The sequence below is a fragment of the Cervus elaphus genome, chromosome 27 (genome assembly GCF_910594005.1).
Source record: "Cervus elaphus chromosome 27, mCerEla1.1, whole genome shotgun sequence".
In the NCBI taxonomy this organism is placed as follows: domain Eukaryota; kingdom Metazoa; phylum Chordata; class Mammalia; order Artiodactyla; family Cervidae; genus Cervus; species Cervus elaphus.
In genome coordinates, this window is record NC_057841.1 from 52,500,373 (window position 1) to 52,523,159 (window position 22,787).

General features: G+C 47.5%; 1 protein-coding gene and 1 long non-coding RNA gene across 3 annotated transcripts; one reads left to right on the top strand and one right to left on the bottom strand.

Annotated features, from left to right (window-relative positions):
• Window positions 1–9,152: 9,152 nt before the first annotated feature.
• Window positions 9,153–14,731, bottom strand: CXXC1 (CXXC finger protein 1). Its single transcript, XM_043889441.1, has 15 exons — window positions 14,491–14,731; window positions 13,548–13,666; window positions 13,345–13,445; window positions 12,848–13,083; window positions 12,578–12,763; window positions 12,172–12,198; window positions 11,850–12,095; window positions 11,337–11,444; window positions 11,045–11,229; window positions 10,590–10,797; window positions 10,397–10,507; window positions 10,219–10,268; window positions 10,002–10,098; window positions 9,682–9,834; window positions 9,153–9,572 (listed from the first exon to the last, which is right to left on the bottom strand). Exons 1-15 carry the CDS (start codon window positions 14,491–14,493, stop codon window positions 9,426–9,428), a joined length of 1,977 nt encoding a protein of 658 aa, XP_043745376.1. The 5' UTR covers window positions 14,494–14,731; the 3' UTR covers window positions 9,153–9,425.
• Window positions 14,732–14,895: 164 nt separating this feature from the next.
• On the top strand, window positions 14,896–21,966 carry LOC122684808. 2 transcript variants are annotated; one of them, XR_006338154.1, is made up of 3 exons: window positions 14,896–15,003; window positions 21,588–21,684; window positions 21,847–21,966. It is a non-coding gene; the product is annotated as an uncharacterized LOC122684808 (long non-coding RNA). The 2 variants fall into 2 exon arrangements; XR_006338153.1 differs by lacking the exon at window positions 14,896–15,003 and adding an exon at window positions 21,418–21,469.
• Window positions 21,967–22,787: the final 821 nt, after the last annotated feature.

Consider the following 22,787-nt stretch of genomic DNA (forward strand, 5'->3'; position numbering starts at 1 on the left):
TTAAGTCTGGTTGTTGGTCAAAACCCAGTTTGATGATGTATCCTCTGCTCTTTCTATTTCTTTTTTCTTTTAATGTTAGTATATTGAAAGTAAGCTAGAAAATTCTCTGATAAATATTTGTATTATTTATTTGCATATAACAGCTTCCCCGATGGGTTAGCAGTAAAGAATCAGCCTGCAATACAGGAGACACGGGAGACACAGTTTCGATTCCTGGATTGGGAAGATCCCCTGGAGAAGAAAATGGCAACCCACTCTGGTATTCTTGCCTGGAAAAACCGATGGACTTAGGAGCCTGGCGTGCTTCAGTACGAAGGGTCCAAGAGTCGGACATGACTAAGCATGCAGGCAGAACCAGTGAAAAAGGAAAATGGGAAAAGTTGGAGGTTAGTTCAAGAAATGAAAGCTATAAATAATACTGTGATTCCTGCACATCCTGTGGTCCCAAATCCACATACATTCTTCTCAGCCATTCAAGCTGAGAGCGGCTATTCTTCATAATTGATTTATGCGTGTCTTCTCCACTAGTATGGAGAATAATTCAGTTCAGTTCAGTTCAGTCACTCAGTCATGTCCAACTCTTTTGCGACCCCGTGGACTGCAGCACACCAGGCCTCCCTGTCCATCACCAACTCTTGGAGTTTATCCAAACTCATGTCCATTGAGTCGGTGATGCCATCCAAGCAACTATCTCATCCTCTGTGGTCCCCTTCTTCTCCCACCTTCAATCTTTCCCAGCATCAGGGTCTTTTCAAATGACTCAGCTCTTTGCATCAGGTAGCCAAAGTATTGGAGTTTCAGCTTCAACATCAGTCCTTCCAATGAACATTCAGGACTGATTTCCTTTAGGATGGACTTGTTGGATCTCCTTGAAGTCCAAGGGACTCTCAAGAGTCTTCTCCAACACCACAGTTCAAAAGCATCAATGCTTCGGCACTCAGCTTTCTTTATAGTCCAACTCTCACATCCATACATGACCACTGGAAAAACCATAGCCTTGACTAGACAGACCTTTGTTGGCAAAATAATGTCTCTGCTTTTCAATATGCTGTCTAGGTTGGTCATAACTTTCCTGCCAAGGAAAGTTTAATTTCATGGCTGCAGTCACTATCTGCAGTGATTTTGGGGCCCAAAAAAATAGTCTGTCATTATTTCCACTGTTTCCCCATCTATTTGCCATGAAGTGATGGAACCAGATGCCATGATCTTAGTTTTCTGAATGTTGAGCTTTAAGCCAACTTTTTCACTCTCCTCTTTCACTTTCATCAAGAGGCTCTTTAGTTCTTCACTTTCTGCCATAAGGGTGGTGTCATCTGCATATCTGAGGTTATTGATATTTCTCCTGGCAATCTTGATTCCAACTTATGCTTCATCCAGCCCAGCATTACTCATGGTACTCTGCATATAAGTTAAATAAGCAGGGTGACAATACACAGCCTTGATGTACTCCTTTTCCTATTTGGAACCAGTGTGTTGTTCCATGTTCAGTTCTAACTGTTGCTTCCTGACCTGCATACAGATTTCTCAAGGGGCAGGTAAGGTGGTCTGATATTCCCATATCTTTCAGAATTTCCCACAGTTTGTGGTGATCCACACAGTCAAAGGCTTTGGCATAGTCAATAAAGCAGAAGTAGATGTTTTTCTGGAACTCTCTTGCTTTTTCGATGATCCAGCGGATGTTGGCAATTTGATCTCTGGTTCCTCTGCCTTTTCTAAAACCAGTTTGAACATCTGGAAGTTCATGGTCCACGTATTGCTGAAGCCTGGCTTGGAGAATTTTGAGCAGTGGAGAATAGTCAATACCTTTTTGCCTTCACATGGGGCGATCATCAATATACCTGGACAGTCACGCCACAGGGCTATATTGAGAGCCCCACTTTCTTTTCTCAAATGCTTAAAGCTGATGTAGGCTTTCCTCATGGCTCCACTTGAATTCAATGTGTAGATGGTTTGTTTTAATGTTCTAAAACTGAATTGTATCCTCAAAAACACACCATCTATCTGTTACCACAACTAGCTTCTAAGGAACAAAAGTTGTCCAAAAATAAACTCCAGTGTGTCCACCTATTGTAAAACTTTGGGTCACTTAATATCTAAGGAAAGACTATTAATCAACTCCAAAATAACTAACAGGATTTTAGCTTGCTTAATTCCCAAAGAAATAATTGAGGGGCTTTCTGAGTGTGATTGAATATTGTAGCAATTAGGTACCTAATTTTCCACCTGCTTCTCAACCTTTGTATGCATTACTTAATCCCAACCAGCCTGATCTGATTGAATGAGTGCTGAAAGGAAAAGAGACCAGGAACACTTTAAAATCCATCTTAACTCAGGCACAGGCTTTGGGTTGCACTAATTATAACTTGCCTTGTTCTCTTTGTACTTGAAGAAAAGGAACTGTTTTAGGTGTATTACTCAAAAACATGTTGATCAACATTGACCCATAGGATATTAGAGTCAGCAATCAGACTCGGTAGGAAAAGGACTTCTACTTTGCATGAAGGTTATTTCAGCAAAGGCTTTGTCATGTAAGATTATTGAAGAAATAATAATGAGGTCTCCTTTGTTTGTGTCCCACATTCAATCTCTAAGCTCTCACCACACTCAGCACTGTTCTGTAAGCTGACTAGCTTCTTATGAACTATTGTTGCTTTCTGTACCTAATATTACCTTCATTCAGTGTAACAATCTCTTTTTTTTAAAGTGTCCCTGGATGAGCATGAACCACAATGTAATAGTCTTAATCTTGCAACCTTGCTTTCAGCACCACAGGAAGAAAACAACCAAGACTGCATTTTATTTATCTATTTATTTTAAATATTTTATTTACTTATTTGGCTGCATCGGGTCTTAGTTGCAGCACACAGAATCTTTGTTGTGATATGTGGCTCTTCCCCTGCAGTGCATGGACTCTCTCCAGTTGCAACGCAGGGGCTCCAGAGCATGTGGGCTTCAATAGTAGTGGTGCAGGGGTTTAATAGCTCCAGGGCATGCGGGATCTTAGCTCCCCGACCAGGGATGGAACCCGTGTCCCCGCATTGCATGTTGGATTCTTAACCATTAGACCACCAGGGAAGTCCCGACTGCATTTTATCAACAGACTAAATTCTTGTTCCAGGTATGACTTACAAGAAATTCCTATTGATAACGTTGATTTAATTTGGTTTACAGAAGGACCCGACTTAAGGGATGAACAGGGACATTAGCGAACTGGATATGCAATGACATACACAGTGAACATAATTGAAAGCTCTTATTTACCAGCAACAAAGTCAGCACAGCAAGCGGAATTAATTGCCTTAACCCAAGATTGTCAACTAGCTAAAACCCAGATAGTAAATATATATATATATATATATATATATAGGCTGTTGTTATGCCTTTGGAGTGGCACACAACATTGGAATGCAGTAGAAATGAGGGTTTTTAACCTCTTCAAGACAGCCTATAAAAACAGGTTGCAGTTGTTAAATGCTACACAACTACTAAAGCGGTTGGCAATTATTAAAACACAAGGACATCCCAAATCTGACACTAGGGAAGCTAAAGGAAATTAGCCTGCTGACGCTGCAAATGGACAACTTTAAAAATTCCTCCTGTTCAGCTTTGAGAATGTCCACTGCCCTCTGTGAACCCTGCTAACCCAGGGAGAATTTTTTCCACAGGCTCAAGAAATCACCACTAAAGAAGATAAACAGATGTGGCAACAAAAAAGTGGGAGTTTTTTACCCCATCTCACAAATATGGTTTGGACCTGATTTTTAAAAAACCCCAATAGTGCTTGTAAGAGTACAATGGCCATTACTGCAGCATATATTTTCTTTAATTCATTGGGCAACTGAAAGGCAGTTTCATGGAGAAAACAACAGTTTTGGAAACTTTCTGCCATAAAGTCTTGTAAAGTATGTACTCACTGTACTCTATGCCCTAAATATAATCCCAGAAAACCACTGCATGGGTCAGAAGGCCACGTTCCCCTTCCTAAGGGGCCCTTTGAAGTATGGCAATTTATATCTCAAGGATATAAATGTATCTTGGTGTTGATCTGTATGTTTTCACACTGGGTTGAAGCTTTCCCTGCAGGAGAGCAAGGGCTATAGCAGCAGGTAAATCACTGTTGGAAAGAATAATTCCTGTTTGGGGAATCACTTTCAAGTTATATAGTGATCCAGTTATATAGGGGCTCACTTTACTGGACAAATAATTAAATTAATTTGTGACATTTAGCCAACAGTGCAGCATTTTCAAATCACTTATCATTCCCGATCTTAAGGGCTGAAAGAAAGAACCAACAGCACCATCAAAATGTAACTGACAAAACTCTTAGGGGCTTTTAACCTTTCATGGCCAAGAGCTCTCCCATTGGTGCTTCTGTCTTAGGTCCACTCCTTTTGTTGTCGTTGTTTAGTTGCTAAGTCATGATTGACTCTTTTGTAGCCCACCAGACTCCTCTGTCCATGGGATTTCCCAGGGAAAACTCGTGGACTGGATTGCCATTTCCTTCTCCAGGGGATCTTCCCAACCCAGGGATCAACCCCATGTTTCTTGCATTGGCAGGTGAGTTCTTTACCACTAAGACACCAGGGAAGCCCCCACTCCTTTTGCTAAGCATCAACTGTCTCTTTTTGAAATAACCACTGGATGTCCTATGCAGCAGATGAAGGCTTGTACAAATCAATATTATGTAAGGGTGATGATATGCTGCACTGTTGTCAGGGACTTTTTTTTTTTTTTATGATTATAGTGGCTTTTTATTGTATTGGATTCATACATCTTTCATTCCTGCATTGTTATTTTCCATCAGTGGAAGCTAGAATTCTGTTCAGTCACCTCCATTATCTTCTATCAGGCACCCAGGACATTTTTCTCTATTTTGAATTTCAGTATGATGTATGGTAAAATTATTATAAATTCTCACAATGATGCTTCTTACTTCTCTAAAGGGCATGTCCTGTGTCAGTCAAATAACATCTAACAGACGCCATCTTCTCTGAAATGATTAAAGATTGCTTATAGATTTTATTTCTGGATGAGCTCTTGGATCATTAGATGTATTGCCCAGTGATTTTTTTAAAAAAGCTGTTGGTACTTGACTTAATGTTTCAGTTTTACTTTCTGTAACATTATCTTTTTTATTTTTTTAATTTTTAAAATTAATTAATTTAGTTTAATTGGAAGCTGGTTACTTTACAATATTGTGGTGGTTTTTGCCGTACATTGACATGAATCAGCCACGGGTGTACATGTGTCCCCATCCTGAACCGCCTTCCCACCTCCCCCGCCGCCCATCCCTCTGAGTTGTCCCATTGCACCAGCTTTGAGTGCCCTGTTTCATGCATCAAACTTGAACTGGTCATCTATTTCACATATGGTAATATACATATTTCAAAGCTATTCTCTCAAATTATCCCATCCTCGCCTTCTCCCACAGAGTCCAAAAGTCTATTCTTTATATCTGTGTCTCTTTTGCTGTCTCGCATACAGGGTTGTCGTTACCATCTTTCTAAATTCCATATATATGCATTAATATGCTATATTGGTGTTTTTCTTTCTGACTTACTTCAGTCTGTATAATAGGCTCCAGTTTCATCCACCTCATTAGAACTGATTCAAATGCATTCTTCTTAATAGCTGAGTAATATTCCATTGTGTATATGTACTACAACTTTCTTATCCATTTGTCTGCCGATGGACATCTAGGTTGCTTCCATATCCTGGCTATTGTAAAAATGCTGCGATGAACACTGAGGTACATGTGTCTCTTTCAATTCTGGTTTCCTTGGTGTGTATGCCCAGTAGTAGGATTTCTGGGTCATATGGCAGTTCTATTTCCAGGTTTTTAAGGAATGTCAGGGACTTCTTAAGGTACTTAAGGAAAATGAAAAGTGAAAGAAAGTGAAGTCGCTCAGTAGTGTCCGACTCTTTGCGACACCATGGACTGTAGCCTACCAGGCTTCTCTGTCCATGGGATTTTCCAGGCAAGAATAGAGGTGTGAGTTGCCATTTCCTTCTCCAGGGGACCTTCCCGATCCAGGGATCAAACCCTGGTCTCCCCCATTGCAGGCAGATGTTTTACCCTCTGAACCACCAGGGAAGCCCCAAATGAAAAGCTGGTAACTAATTCCTTCACAATGAGCTCCTAGAAGATGAAGACCTTTTGGATCATGGGTTGTAACCTGGATATTTTGTCTACTGGAAAAGGTATCAAATACAAGATTCTTTGCTGCTGCTTTGGAAAGGGCCCTATCAGGTATTATTAAATAACATCTCTGTTGTAAAGCTGAAAGAAGTAAACCCTGGTTTCCTATCTCTCATTTTTTTAAAAGGGCTTCTGCTCCTAAATGGACTGTGACTCCTATTTCTGACACCTTGTCTTTGACTAAGACAAACTGGATTAAGAAGTCACTAACAACAGCAGATAGCTAACCCAAGAGTCCGGACCAGCCCTGTTGGACTCATCCTACTAGTTCAATTGAACTGTTTACCAACTGTCTGTCTCTCTGTCAACACTGAGTGTTTTTGTTTTACCTCTATCTATACTTTTGCCCCAGCATTTAGGATGGAAAGAAAATTCTTTAGTCAAGTTGTCACAGAGTATAGGGGGGTCATTTAACCGATTGTTGGATTTGTCATCAAATTCCTCAGTCAATACAAGACTGATACATGCCCCTCATAATTCCTGTCACTGAACTTTCAGATATTCCTAATGTTATCACTTACTTGGATCCATCTCCCTCTGGCTTAACCTTTCAGGTTCAGATTCTCCAGCCTGTCAATGTGTCCATCCCCTATCTGATACTATCCTTGGCCCTTAGAGATTGAACATGACTTAGCCTAGGACCCTTTTGCTCCATCCCTTACTTAACAAATGTCTTGAAGAGAAAAAGCAAGTAACTTATGACAGCAATTCCCTATGTCCAATACCATACAGATGGCTCTTGGAAAGCCTGCAAGAGAAGTGACCCATGGTTTAAAGCAGTGTTAGCAAACTTTCCAATTGATGAGTCCATCAGTGAGAGCTCTCTTGGGAGGATGACTTTAGCTCCCTCAGGTTTTGTCTTCACATGTGGCATTGGAATTGACACACCTGTCCATGAATGATACATAAAGGGCTGGCAGTTATAAGGTCTATGCTTATTGGGATGTTATGTCTATATAAAAGTGAGAGCTGGACTGCATTTCTCTCTCCATTAAGAAATTAAGAGACCCATGTTACAAGTATACCAAGATACCTGGTAGCAAAGTCTTTTGAGACTCTTGATCCCTAGGGCAGGAGTATAAATAAAGAGAGATACAGCTGTAAATCTATCAGCCACCATTGGCCAAACAGCCAGAGTCTGCAAACAGTATGGAACATCCTTCAATTCCTTAACTCAGTTGTACTGGATAATACAATTCCCTACCATTTTCTTTTCATTTTTGATGTCTTTGTTTGTTTATTTGACCATGCTGCTTTCAAGATCTTAGTTCCCAGATCAGGGATCAAACCCATGCCCCTGTATTGGGAGCTCAGAGTCCTAACCACTGGACCACCAGGGAACTCCCTACCTTTCATTTCCTAATGGCTAAACAACGAGGTGTGCTATTGCTCACCCTGCTTGCTGCACTTACATCAATACCTCTGCACAAGTATAGATGATCCTAGATAACGCTCCCAAAAGACAAAATGGTTATAAGATTAAACAAAGAAAGAAAAAAAGAGATCCTTTAGTTGGCTCCCTTCAGGACTAGGTATTTTTTTCACTCAGTTTTACAGACGACTGTCGTTTTCATTTTATGTATTATTATCCTTTTAGTAGCTTTCAAGCTACTCATGGCATGTATCTCTACATGCTTCAACTTCTAAAAGTACACGTACAATGTTTGTGCAACAAATCAATATGACTGATAACATGTATAGCCTATAAAATGTTTCCCTATCACCATATACCTGTGTCAGCCACTCCTATTAAAATGACTGCCGACAACTCCAAGCCTCTTTGCCTAACAGTCAGCCATATCCACTTCAACGAGAGGCATGGAACAGAGAAAGGCTTAGGTTGATGAAAAATTAATCAATAGTCGATCTAAAGGAGAAATAGATGGTTTTCTTTGAGCCAACCTGAGAATTACAACCCTGGAAATAGTATTTCAGAAAGCTCTAAGGTACAGAAGTCGAGGGCACAGTTATATATATATTTGAGACAAAGGATCATATATCAAAATGACACGCTGACATTTTACATAAAGTTCACCAAAGATATATAGTCCAGATCTACACATAGGAAGCAGCCGCAGGTTACAAAATTAGGAAAGCATTAAGAAAGTTATAATCTAAGGATTACATTGCTGGCATCAAAAGAAGGGGGAGAAAACATTGATCTTTACAGTTGAGCAGCCCTTGCTGCCTTTGGGGAGGCCTGGTTAATGTATAATGCAGGCACACACTGCTCAGTAGGCAGGGCCCAGTACAGGCAGGCAGCTGTTGTGCTTAAATTTTCTTATCTTCCCTTAAAACTTAAGATCTGCTCCACAGCGATTGTGTCTCCCTCTCTCCCTGCCACCCCCCCCCCCCCCTCCCAAGATGAACAGTCACTGGAATACCCAGAAAACCCGCGCCTGGCGATGGCCACAGCTCTTTCTCCCACCAGGGGAGGGCAGTACTGCTCTGCAGGTAAAAGACCAGGTCCGCGCAACCCACGAGGGTGCATCCTTCCTGGAAAGGCAGTGCCTGGGGCTGACTGGCCCCGACATTGGGTCGGGTTGGGGTGGGGGGCACTCCTGGTGTCTGTGCACCCTGAGAGAGGGGTTTGTAGAGAAGAGGAAGGCCTTGTGTACGTCATTTAATACATCTCTGGTCTGGAGAATATGTGTAAGAGTAAGAACATTCCTGTTCACACAGGAATCAGTCACTCACGGAATGAGTGCGGTCAAACACCTAGTCTCACAATAACTGGATGGCAGTGGAGGTCACGGGGCTCTCATTCAGCAAGCCAGCTCCCCACGCCCAAGGTGGGGCCTGCAGAGCACCGAGTGGGCGCCAGCTGGATACTGCAGCCACGTGGAGCCTACACCTGTGCTGCAGCCGCTCAGGGGCACAGGTGCGCCCCTCTACTCTAGGGCGGTGGGAACATATTTGCAACTGAAAAGTGTGGAGGCCACCAACAGTTAGCTTTTTTGTTTCATCAAAATTTTATTAACAAAACCAGAGTTCGGGGAGGCACAGGTGAGCAGACTCCACAGTCCCACCCAGGCACAGAGAAAGGAGAGACAAAAGACGTGAAATTCCAAGGCCCTGCTAAGGGCAGACGGGCAGTCAGACGGTGGACGGATGGGCACAGGGACTCAGGGGCCGTCGGAGGAATATGAATGGCAGACCAGACAAACGGGGGTCCGGGGCCGGGCCGCCCGCAGCGCAGGGAGAGAGGACGCTGGGCCGCCGGGGCTCAGCGCTCGGCGCTGGAGCGCAGGTCGGTGGTGAGCGGGTCGTGCTGGATGGTCTGGTGCAGCATCAGAGCCAGCAAGCCGGCCCGGTTGGTCATGGCCGTGCGAACGTTGCGCTCCTGCTCGAATAGCTCGTCCAGCTTGTACCACTGCGCGGGGAGCAGAAGCCTCAAGCAGCAGCCCTGGAGCCCCGCTCCACTCGACCCCGGCGGCGTCCACACACCGGCGGTCAGGGCCAGGCGCGCGGTCAGGACCTACCACGCGCACGCGCTCCAGGTCCACCTCGGCACGCCGCAGCTTCTCCCAGCAGTAGTGCCGGTTGCACTGGCGCTTGGGCAGACGGCAGAAGTCACCCGTGAGCTCGAAAACATCCCTTACGAGGGGGCACCCGCATACCTCGTCAGCTGGCACCTGCGGGGAGCCCGGGGTGGGTGGGGGAAGTGGCAAGTTCGGAGGAGTGGGAAGGAGCGAGAGGAGAGGTGGGGGCAGAAACAAGGGAGGAATGCAAGGAAGGGTTGCATCAGAAAAGCAGGGGCGAACATGGGCGGAGGAAGGGAGCGGGGGTGGGAAAGCCTTACTTTGGGGTCCCGTGAGTGCTCGGGGCATAGCACCTGGAGCCGCTTACAGTACGTCTTGCTCTGAGGGTTGTAGACGTCGCAGAAGAGCCGCGTGGCCCTGGGGGTGTGGAGCGGAGGACGTGGAAGAGGAGGACGGCAGCGCCCCCGCCCGCACCAGCGGCGGCCACTTCTGACCCCGCCTTCGCCCCGCGCTCACCCCTCACGCGCCCACACTCACCCCTCGATGCGGGTGGGGTACATGGACCCAAAGGACGTCTGGCTCTCGTACTGGAGGGGCGAGCACAAACGGAGGGAACTGTGGGCGTGCGCTGCGGCCCTCGCCGGACGGCCCACCTGCCCCCCACAGACCCCGCGATGTCCCCACACCGTCCACCCCCTCGGGCCGACACCCTGACCTTGGCGTAGCAGCGCTCCATGTGGCGCAAGGCAACGCGTGGGTTGATGGGGTGCCCGCAGGAGACGCAGAAGATCTGCAGGTCCGTGTCGTCACTGTCACCCTCGTTGCTCTGCGCGGGCGGAGGGGACCATGAGGCCGGACAGGGCCAGGCGCGGGGCCCTGCGCCGGGCTGCCCCGGCCGCGGCCCTCACCTCCTCATCCTCGCGCACCGCCTGCTGCTTGGCGCGCAGGATGATGGCCTCGAGCTCGTGGAAGCGGCGCTCCATCTCCTGCAGGCGGGTGCGCGCGCTCTGCTGCTCCCGGCGGATGCGCTCGAGCAGCTTCTTGCCGTGCTCCTCCGCGATGCACGGGCTTTGCTGCCACTGCTGGATGCGCTGAGGGAGGATCTCGTAGATGCGGCTGCGGGGACGAAGCCAGCAAGGAGGCGGGTAAGTGGGGCGCTCCAATGCACGATGGAAGGGGACTCAAAGGTAAAAGGGTGCGTAACCAGGTAAATGAACGGGCAGACGGAGGATGGGTGCGTGAGCAGGTGGACGGATAGGGGGGTGCTTGGTTGACTGAACAGTGGCCACGTGGCTGACTGGGGGCTCCGGTCATGCCCTACCGTGTCCTTCCCGACTCCCCCGAGACCCCCAAAATGACTCACTTGGCCGCCAGCTTCATGCCGCAGTCATCGGAGCAATACTTGGAGCCGGGCTGGGCGGCGCGCACGCAGCCAGGCCCCAGGCACTGTGGCAGCGACGCGGGGTCCTTGGCGTCGGCCCGCTCCGGGTGTTTCCATTTGTCCTTGTGCTTCTGCTTCTGTCGATGGCGCTTGTACCTTTCGTCCTTCTGTGGGACGACACGAGTGGGGTCAGGGAGGGGCTAAACTCGCCCCCGGACCCCTGATGCCCCCGGCGCCCCAGCCCGTCCCCTCCCCACACCCACCACCCTGTCACCTTCTTCTCTGACTTCTTCTCCCGCCGCTTCACGTGCTTCACTTTCACCGCCCTCTTCCGCAGCGCCGGGTCCAGGAACGGGGACTCCTCCGTGTCGCTCATCCAGGGCTGCCAGTGAGGCAAACGCTGATTCTCCTGCGCTCCTGGTGGCCTCCCCACGACCTACTCAGTCCCCACATCAACCTTCCATACCCTCTGCCTCCTCTCTCCTCATTACGGATACTCTCTGCTTCTGTAACCTCTACTTGATGCGAAGAACTGACTCGTTTGAAAAGGCCCTGATGCTGGGAAAGATTGAAGGCAGGAGGAGAAGGGGACGACAGAGGATGAGAAGGTTGGATGGCATAACCGACTCGATGGACATGAGTTTGAGTAAACTCGGGGAGTTGGTGACGGACAGGGAGGCCTGGCGTGCTCTAGTCCACGCGGTCGCCAAGAGTCGGACACGACTGAGCGACTGAACTGAACTCAACTGGACTGACCCTTCCACCATGGGACGCTTTGCCTGCTCACCAGGCTGTGGTCATCGAAGGCCCCTGCACAGAAGTCCTGGTACAGTTCAGAGTCCAGTGGGAGGTCCTCGTCCGAGAGCGGCTCGGGTGTCGCCGTGGCCTCCGGTGGCTCCTTGACTGCCGCAGATGCCACTGCCCCCTCGTCCTCTCGGAGGCGCCCCAGCTTCTGCGACGGCTGCGGCTGCGGCTGGGTGGGCAGGGGCCGGCGAGGCCTTGGCAGGGACTCTGAGGGCGTCACCGGCGAGAGCTGCGGGGCAGAATCTCAGGACTGGCCCTGACCGCCCTGCCCGCATGCCCCGCCCGCCCTGGGGGGCTGGACTCACCGAGGAAGGGAAGTACTTGTACGATTCCTGTGCCGGCAGGAGGAAGGCCCAGGTCAGCCCCAGGTGGAGGGAGGGGGGCCCTGCCCTCGCCCTGCCAAGTGCCTGACCCCACCCCACAGCCCTGCCTCACCTCCCCAGACACACCAGCCTGCCCGCAGCTCAGCAGCAGAACACCCTGCCCCAGCCAGGCCCGACCACCTAGAAATGCCTGGCCCTACCCCGTCCACCTGGGGCTGGGGGCTCCCCTGCCAGCCCGGCACATCTGGTCACACCCCGCTCATCTGGACAGGACAGGCCGCTCGCCACCTGTCTGAACGCGGTTAGACCCCACCCTGCCTGCCCCTGCCGGCTCTTCCTGGACACGCTGGCCCCCCGCCTGACCCCGCCCAGCTCTGCCCATGCTCACCCGGGCCCGAAGTTGGCACTGACGCAGCCGGCACTTCTGCCGGATCTTGTTGGGGCCCCCAAACTTCTTCATGTCTCGGCAGAAGTCGCAGTGGCCACAGTCCTCCGTGCGCCGGCAGGCCTCGCACTCGCCACACATGCGGGCTGATCGTTTGACCTGCTGCTGCTGCTGCTGCTGCTGGTGATGCTGGCGGAGGGGCCCGGAACTCAGGAACCAAGCAGGGCCTCCGGGGGGAGCCCCTCACCGATCCCAGCCGTCGCCGCCACTCACCTGGCTGGGCGCGGCCACCAGGGGCTGTGGAGAGGATTTGTGGGGCGAAGAGGATCCCCGAGCAAGCATGGCCCCAACCCCTGTCCCTGCCCCTGCCCTGCGCTGCAGGTCCGGATCCGGGGCAGGCCTCTTGCGCCCTCCACCCTCATCCCGGGGCTCACTGCCGTCTCGCTCGGAGCTGTCTCGCTCCCGCGACTTCTTATGCCGGTAGCGGATCTCCAGCTTGGGGTCCTTCTCTGTGGGGCAGAGGGCAGGGCCAGTGGGGGTTGGCATGGGGAGACCTCGAGGGGCCCCAGAACTCTTTCTTCCTTCCTCTTCTGGCCCACCCACGGGCTCTGTCTCCCTACTGCAGGGCAGAGCTGTCCCTTCTATCACAGCTCACAGGGCACCGACCCGCAGTCACTCTGCTCACAGCCACCCATCCACTGCTCCCCACGACCCACCCTCCCATGAAAGCTCCTCTTCCTCCCTCAAAGCCCCAGCTGCCTGCCCCTCACCTCGGCACTCCCGACAGTACCACTCTCGGATGGCCTTGGCCATCTTCTCAGTGATCCGGATGCAGTCCCCGTGAAACCATTCGTTGCAGTTGTCACACCCGCTGCGGAGGATGGGGCGAGTGATGGGAGACGTGAGGGGCGGGACCCACTGGCTTCACCCCACCTGGCCAGGTGTCCGTCCCGCCCGCCTCTCCCGGGCTCACATCATGAAGCAGTTGATGTCTGGTTTGCGGCAGATGCAGTAGATGGGCGCATTCTCCCCATTCTCGGACTTGCTGTCCTCCCCGGCGTCTGGAGGCTCTGGATCTGAAGCGTCGCCCTCCTGTGGGACCCGCCCCCCCCATCATGGAACCTCATCCGACTAGTACAGGCCCATCATGGCTCACCACACATCTCAAGTCTCCCAGTGCAGACTTCCCACCACAGCTCCTCATTAAATCTCTCCATCGTAGTCCCTGTAGACCACTCCCCATCGCTCACCCCTGACACCTCATTACTCTGCTTCTTCACTCGTCTCAGAGTTTCCAATCACTTACCCCACTGACACCCCCATCACTAGACACCCACTCATATAATGGCTCGCTGCAAACACCCTGCCACTCCCCACATTTTGCCCCTGTCATGGCTCTCCACGGGTTCCCCCATCACAGGCTCTCATAGGCACCACTTTATTCATTCGGCAGACTTCCCAGCACGGTGCCCTTCAGATTCCGGAGTGATCAACCTCACCGGCGGCCCCGCCCCCCTGGATCCCTGATACCGACTTATCACGGCTCCCTCCAGACTGCCCCAACACAACTCGTCGAAACTCCCCCCATCACTCTGCACAAAGAATCCCCCATCGGGACCCTCAAGGCACTACCATCAGGGATCCCCGCTAAACTTCCATTACAGACCCCCATGATGGCTCATCAGAGAACTCCCCGATGGTTCCCCCACGAGTGAAAATTCGGACCATCAGACCCCCCGTCATTCTACCCAGGGACCCTGGTTAAGGCTCACCACAGACCCTCCCCCCTCCCCCATTCTGCCTACAGTCCCTGGTTATGGATCACCACAGACCCCCACGAGCCTACCAATGGACTCCACCATTTCCTACCTCACTGACCTCTAACCGCCGACTCCCTCCTGGGACCGCGCACTTACCATCTCTCGGCTCCCGACGCACCCGTTCGCGAACCTCGCCAGCGACCCGCGAACCTGCACAGACCACTCGGCGGCGTCCGCGGCCGTTGCAAAGGCGCCCACAAGCACTTCCGCTTTTCCTGGTGCCTCCCAGGCACCGTACTCCTACTGCGCAGGCCCAGTGCGTCGGTTCCGCGACACGCAAGTTGTTGTCGCCCGGCTAGAGCTCTGACGGTCTCCGAGGTGCCGCCATCTTGACTACTGAGACCGTACGGCAGCCGAGTCCGTGTGTTCTCGGGAAACATGGCGGCGCCTGTAATTCATCTTTACCAAGGGAGCCGCCATCTTGTCGGCCGGCCTAGTCCGTACAGTCACTATCTGTACGGCCGCTAAGTTTAGGCAATATGGTCGCCCCTACTGCGCGACTTCCATGCTGACGCCGCCATCATGGAATCCTACGCTCAGTGGCAGCGTCCTAATCGGCCACCGAGAGGGCGCCGCCATCTTGCCGGTGGATTCTGGCGCCAGCAGCTGGTACTGCCTAGATGTCTATAGGGAAGGGGGCCCGCTTTTAGGAACACTACCTGGATTGAGTCGCTCTTTCCACTATTCAGTCGTTTTTCCTTTCAGCGTCTACTAATGGACGTCTGTATACTGTGTGCCTTATGCTAGGAAGGAAAGCAGTCCCGTCGTTATGCCTCGCACATTACCTCTGACTAAGGAAATTTTTGCCTATTAGGGGCAGGGGAAGCCCAGTCAGGCTTATATCTGATTTGGCCTAAACTTTATGTAAAACTGGAACAGCCTGATTTATGATCTGTCAAGTACACGTTGTACACTTGTTCTAACCACTGCGGTTAAAGAATGTGTAAGGTATAGGTCCGGCGAGTCAGAAAAGGAAAGAGGACGTCAACAAAAGTAGGTTACGTTTATTCAGGCAAGGAGGGGCGACCGTCGGACCAGGCTGAGCGCTGTGAGGGATCAGGGAGGCTCCATATTTATAGGGAGGTTTGTGGAAGCGATAAGGGAAACGTTAATCAGGTGGGAAATTTTGAGTATTCTTTAGTTGAGATGACATTTGTAGTTGGGCAGGGGGTGATAAGTCTTCTGGGCAGGTGTAGGGGGTGGAAGGTTTCCGGACAGGGGGCGATTAAGTCCCAGATGGATGCAACAGGCCTGGAGCATCAGGTTGGAGCTAAAGTTGTGTTTTGTTTTCTCCCAAGTTAGATGATTCAACAAGGGCCTTTGAGACTGTTGTTTTCTTTTCTAGGCCCAAAAGACTCCTTCAGAATGCCCACTTTCCGATAGGGAGAAATGCCTCCCTTTTGTGGTGAAGCAAACCTGCTTTCTCCAGTAATTATTAACTTACAGGAGTTTCCCATATTTTTCTACTTAGAATCCCCTGGGGGGGCGGGGGGGGGGATTAACTACTTAATCACCTATTTTTGTCCCTTCATTCTGTTCCTTATTATTCCTGTGACACCAATGCCAGCACTCCTCGGAGGATAAGGCTCCTGGTCCCACCTGCCAAGGTCATGCTCACTCACTATGTGTCTGCTAATTTGTAACTACACCGCTGTTGAAACCTTGAAGGAACATACCTCTGCCGTGTTTGATGTATTAATATGTTCTTTTTTCTGATGCTGTATAAAACTGTTGAAAAGTATGCTTCTCTAGAGTGCTTTCTTCCTTGGTGGAGGCTGCTGCGCTCCTGGGCCAGTCCTCAGCTTGGTTCAGATGAAAGTCTCTTCTGTTCTTTAATGTAGATTGTTTATTGATTGTCTGTGTTGACACCTCCCACCACTGTTTGCAGCTCACTCCTCCCAGCAGTGCCTTAGCCAGGCCTACCTGGTGCTTCAGCCTCTGGGCCTCTACAACAGCACTCACCCCTCAGAATTAGATAACAACTGAAGGCCATATACGCTGGTGACCTGACCACTCTGGTGAGAAAGGCTGGACCAAAGTAGATTTTTTTTTTTTTTTTTTAATTTTTTATTAGTTGGAGGCTAATTACTTCACAACATTTCAGCGGGTTTTGTCATACATTGATATGAATCAGCCATAGAGTTACACCAAAGTAGATTTTTAAATCAGCAACCACCAGCTTCATCAAGTCTTCCCTTGACCAGGCACAATGGGTCTGTCATTTGGGTTATTTAGCCATCAAGAACTTCCTCGTCGCAAGTAATAAACAGATAATAAAGCAGAAGCATTTATTATTTGTTACTTGTGACAAGGAAGGAGACAAGGAGATAGTTCTCAAAGCACTGTGTCCCTGGGGGCATTTTTAAGTTAAGCATGGAGGGAGGCATGATCCTTATAATGAAGCAAAGGTTACCCTAGTTTGCCCAAAACTGCAAGTAAGTAGGCACTTGGTTACTTGCTCTCACAGTAGTATCTTTTGACTGGAATGCACTGTAACCTTTTTGGAACATCTAGTGGCTGCAACTTTCTGCAAAACAAAACTCACTGGTTTAAACCCATCCTATCCCTACTGCTCCCTAGCTAACACCCACCACCAGAGTGTAGATTATGCCCACTTCCTGGCGATGTCCACTTGGGTTCTCTTGTTTCATATGTATTCAGTTTTCTCTCCCATAAATTTAATTTAAAGTTTTTTAAAAAATTTATGTAATGTATAACCAAAGATCCTCAGACTGGAGAGGCAGACATTTCCTCAAGGTAATGCCCTAACCTGGGCAACCATGAAAATCAAATAAGATACAAAGTGTCAGTACAACCCCTCCCCCCAACACATACACAGTCTGAAAGGGGAGGTTGTGGTCATTATAAACGTCCTCATGTCCACATTCAAAGCCAGAATGACATTATTCGTTTCCGGTTTAAGGGAACCTTATAAGTTTCAGTTCAGTTCAGTCGCTCAGTTGTGTCCGTTTAAGGCAATATAATTCAAATTTAAATTAAATTTAATTGCATGCATGCATGCATGCATGACAGAGGATGAAATGGTTGGATGGCATCACCAACTCAATGGACATGAGTTTGGGTAAACTCTGGGAGTTGGTGATGGACAGGGAAGCCTGGCGTGCTGTGGTTCATGGAGTCGCAAAGAGTCGGACACGACTGAGTGACTGAACTTTCAGTCACATCAGTTGTATCCAACTCTTTGTGATCCTATGGACTGTAGCGTGCCACACTCCTCTGTTCATAGGACTCTCTAGGCAACGATACTGGAGTGGATTGCCATGCCCTCCTCCAGGGGATCTTCCCAACCCAGGGACTGAACCTGTGTCTCCCGTGTTTCCTGCATTGCAGGCTGTTTCTTTACCCACTGAGTCACCTGAGAAGCCCTAAATTTAATTTCTCAAGCTAAATTTAATGTAACATAATTGAATTTGGATTTATTCATGCATGCAATTTGCTTTAAAATAATATTAATTTAATGTATGAAATTCAATGTCTTACATATTATTTAATTCCAATTTAATTTTAGTTCAATTTATTATATTACATTTTATTTAATATGGTTTAATTTAATTCATCCAAACTTAATTTTACATATTTAAATTTTAATTCAAATTCACCTTAATTCATTAAACTAAAATTTAATATCATTGACTAAATTTATAGTCAATTCTATATTTTTGAAATATTTTTATTAAAACATGATTTAATTATTAAATTAAATATTTATTTAAATGATTTGTTTATTTAATTTTTAAAAAAGTGAAAAAACAGAAATTACCCCCATGATAAATGAAAAAGAGCCGTCAGTACAGATCCTACAGATATTGAATACAGAATATTATTCACACATCTATACCAACTTATATTTGACAACTTAGATAAAATGGGCAATTTTCTCATCTTTAGCAAGACAATTTACCAAACTAACAAAGAAATAGAAAATATGAGTAGCCATATTGATATAAAATTATTTGAATTTATGATTAAAGACCATCCCACAAAGAAAGCTTCAAGTCCAGATTAGTTCACCAGCAAATTCTGTCAAATATTGAAGGTGGAAAGACAGTAAACCTAAATAAATTTTTTGAGAAAACAGGAGAAGAAGGAATATTCCCAATTCCTTTTGGGAATCATTTCTCTGACACCAAACTAGAAAAAGACATTACAAGAAAGGGAAATAATAGACAAATATATCCCATGAACATAAATGCTGCAAAATCTGAGAAATGGTCTTCAAGAGACCACCTTTATTTCTGACATCATTGCAGGGTTTAAGGGTTCCCCAAGACCATGTTTACTTTTGACACCCAATGCAAATCTAGGGATCCTCAACTAATTTGAAAGAAGGACTTACCAAACTCACTGAAAGTTGTTACACCCAAAGTTATCCAGGAAGAAGATACAGATTAAAATCAGTCATAGGATAGAGTCCAGGAGGGTTCCAAATGCAGGGCCTCCAGTGATCCTCTCCCTGAAGAATCACGGACAGGCTTAGCTGCTCCCAGGGACGATATATGACAATATGCATGGAATTGCCAACCAGAGACGCTCACCTGAGCCTTGGCATCCAGAATCTTTACTGTGGTTCCATTACATAGACACTGCTGACTGCCCATGTGCCTGATCTCAGTTTTTAACCCCTTAGGAGGTTGAGCTAATACCATGTGACCCGAAGTCCTTATCCTAAATGACATTGCTAGACTTTGTGACATGGCCAGCCCCAACCTAAATTACTATATTGACTATCAGTTCAGTCAGTTCAGTCGCTCAGTCGTGTCCGACTCTTTGCAACCCCATGGACTGGAGCATGCCAGGCCTCCCTGTCTATCGCCAACTCCCAGAGTTTACTCAAACTCATGTCCATTGAGTCAGTGATGCCATCCAACCATCTTGTCCTCTGTTGTCCCCTTCTCCTCCTGCCTTCAATCTCTCCCAGAATCAGGGTCTTTTCAAGAGAGTCAGTTCTTCAAATCAGGTGGCCAAAGTGTTGGGGTTTCAGCTTCAGAATCAGTCCTTCCAGTGAATATTCAGGACTGATTTCCTTTAGGATGGACTAGTTGGATCTCCTTGCAGTCCAAGGGACTCTCAAGAATCTTCTCCAACACTACAGTTCAAAAGCATCAAATCTTTGGTGCCCAGCTTTCTTTATAGTCCAACTCTCACATCCATATACGACTACTGGAAAAACCATAGGTTTGACGAGATGGACCTATATTGACTATTTGAATAGTGACTAAAATATCCCCAGGCAAACAAAGACATTCCTGTGAGGAATAACACTGATAGGCTTAGATATTGCCACCCAAAGCCAAGTAGGGCAGAAGGCAGACCTCTCTTTGTTTAGTCATTAAGTCATGTTAAAAAAAAAAAAAAAAAAGTCATGTTGACTCTTTTGTAATATTTGTAAAATGTAGTATTATTCCATTACATAAAAGAATGAAGTACTCATATACCATGCTATAACATGCATGAACCTTGAAAACACTGCAAAATAAAAGAGGAAACAAACAAAAAGTCACATATTGTATGATTCCATTTATCTGAAATGTCTAGAATAGGCAAATCTGTAGCGACATAAAGTAGACATCCTTGTTTTGTTCCTGCCCTTGAGGGAAAGTATTCAGTCTTTTATCATTAAGTATGATGTTAGCTGTGGGCTTTTTTGGACCTTTTATCAGAATGATGAAGTTCCCTACTATTGCTTGTGTGTTAAGTGTTTTGTTTTTTGAATCATGAAAGGCTGTTGCATTTTGTCAAATGCTTTTCTGTGTCTGTAGATGAGATTAATATTCTATAAATATTGATTTATAAAGATTGATTTTTTTTTTAATGTTAAGCCGTGCTTGCATTCCTGAAATATACCCTACTTGATCATTGTGTATGATCATTTTATATGTTGCTGGATTTGATTTGCCAGTAATTTATTGAGGATATTGTTTTATACTCATAAGATATCTTGGTCTGCAGCTTTATTTTTCTGTGATATTTTTGTCTGGTTTTGGTATCAGGGTAATGCTAGCCTCTACCTCTGATGAGTTGGAAGTGTTACTTCCTCTTCTACTTTTTTCTGAAGAGTTTGTGAAAACTTGATATTAATTATTCTTTAAATATTTGATAGAATTCTCCAATGGAGTCATGTGTGTTGGGCTTTTCTTAGTGGGAAGTTTTAAAATTACTAATTTAATCCTTTTGCTTGTCATAGGTCTACTCAGATTTTCTATTTCTGTTATAGCCATATTTTGTAGTTTGTGTCTTTCTAGGAACTTGTCCATTTCATCTAAGTTATCTAACTTATTGGCAGTGATTTACACTATTTTAAAAAATAATCGGTTACTTCAGTAAAGATGGTATTTTTGATTTTAGTAATTTGAATCAATCTTCTGTGTTTTTCCTCCTGGTCATTCTAGCTAATTCATCATTTAAAATACCTTTTCAAAGACCTAACTCTTTGTTTTTTGCATCTTTATTTTATTCATTTGCACTTTAATCTTTATTAGAGTTCCTTCTGATTGCAGTGGGTTTAATTTTCTTTCCTTTACCTATTTATTTTAAGCTAAATAACTAGGCTGTTTATTTGAGTATAATGGACTCTAAAAATAGAAACTAAGCAAATGAACAATCAAAAGTCAGTTTTCCAGCAAAGCACACGATAAGATAGGCAGTAATGTGGGAATTCTAGAAGCATACCTCCAACTGATAGAAAGCTGAGCCTCATGGTTGAGTAGGGGAATAAAAGATTATATATGATCTTTTTATGTGTTTGATAGGGGTTGTGTTGAACTGGTAGATCAGTTTGGGGCAGGTCAACACAACCCTTATCAAACCCTATCAAAATCCTACCTTACTTCTTTGAAAAATTAAACAAGCTTATGGAAATTTAAGGAATTCAGAATATCCAAAACAATATTTTCAAAGAATAACAAAATTGTTTGACTCACAAATTCCTGCTTAACAGGGGCTTCCCTGGTGACTCGGTCGGTAAAGAATCTGCCTGCAATGAAGCAGATGGCCTTCAGCGCAGGGGACCCGGGTTCCATCTCTGAGTCTGAAAGATCCCCTGGAGAAGGAAATGGTAACCCACTCCAGTATTCTTTCCTGGTAGATCCCATGGACACAGAAGCCTGGTGGCTATAGTCCATGGGGTCGAAAGAGTCTGATATGACTTAAACGTTTTTCCTCTACAAACACAGGATGTCATTCTTTCCTCTTAACATGAGTCCTGACTGCAGATCCCCCTGGGCAGGCTGGGCATAGGAACTGGAGGCGGCTTGGACAAGTGTCTGAAAGGTAGGGCCCAAGTCATTAACTCCCTTCTTTTTCCCCTTCCTCCTCCCATGTCTAGCTCCCTGCCCTCCAACTCCTCAGTTGCCCGGGTCGCCAAGAGAAGAGTGTTATGCCTTTCACCTCCCAGTGTCCCAGAAAGCCAGAAAGTTGTCTTTACATTTTCAGAGTTCCGGGTACCTTCAGCCGCCGCCGCCTTGGCAGGATGCCTCAAGACACAGCGACCAGTGAGTGAGGAGTGCTTCCTGGAGCGGCGTCCTGGTTGCCCCGGGCTACCCACTGCGCGCGGTTTGCACCTGGCCGGAAGTGGGCCGCGTGACCATGGCAACGTAGGACGCCGAAACCAGCTACTTCCTCTCGGTTGAGGCGTCGAGATTCTCTACTCCACCTCTCTGGATATTTTCCAGTTTCTGCTAGGAAGGCCAACTATGTAGTATGCCATTCCTCTTGGAAAAGTTGAAGGTCAAAATACAACTCTAATTGATACAGCTAGTTGTATCTTATAATGGGAATAAAGGGTTGGTTACATGCCATCTGATCCTAAGAGTGCACAGTTCAGGCTTTCTTAGCACGTCGGGAAGACTTTTGTGATTTTTGTTATTTATTGTACTGGCTTAAAATGGCGGCGGGGGGGGCAGGAGTGCCCCTCCCGGTCAGGCGAAGGAGAGCGAGGTCATGGTAGTGGCCATGGCCCTTCCGCCGCCTTCCGCAGCACCCGTGGCCCCGCCCGCGCCGGGTCCCTTCTGCTGCCTGCTGCTGCCGCGGCTTTGGCATCGGCGGCAGCGGCCCCAACCGGAGACCCCGTGCACTCCTAGAGCTCTTCATCCCTCCAAGGAGCCCCGAAAGTCGAGTCCCGCGTGAGGTCTGTCCGCCCTCTGCAGTCGTCCAACCTCGGAACCCGTTCTTGGGAGGGTGGGTTTTCATAATGGAAACCCTGTATCCCTCGGCGATCAGGGCCTCAGCTCAGCAAGAGGCCCGTGCTGTCCCAGAGCCCGGCACTCCCCTGGAGAGACTTCGCCATACGCTACCCACAGCCAGGGTGAGCTACCCACCTACAGGGTGACTCTCAGCCGTGCCTCAGGGACGGGGTGGGGCCCCTGCGTCTTCCT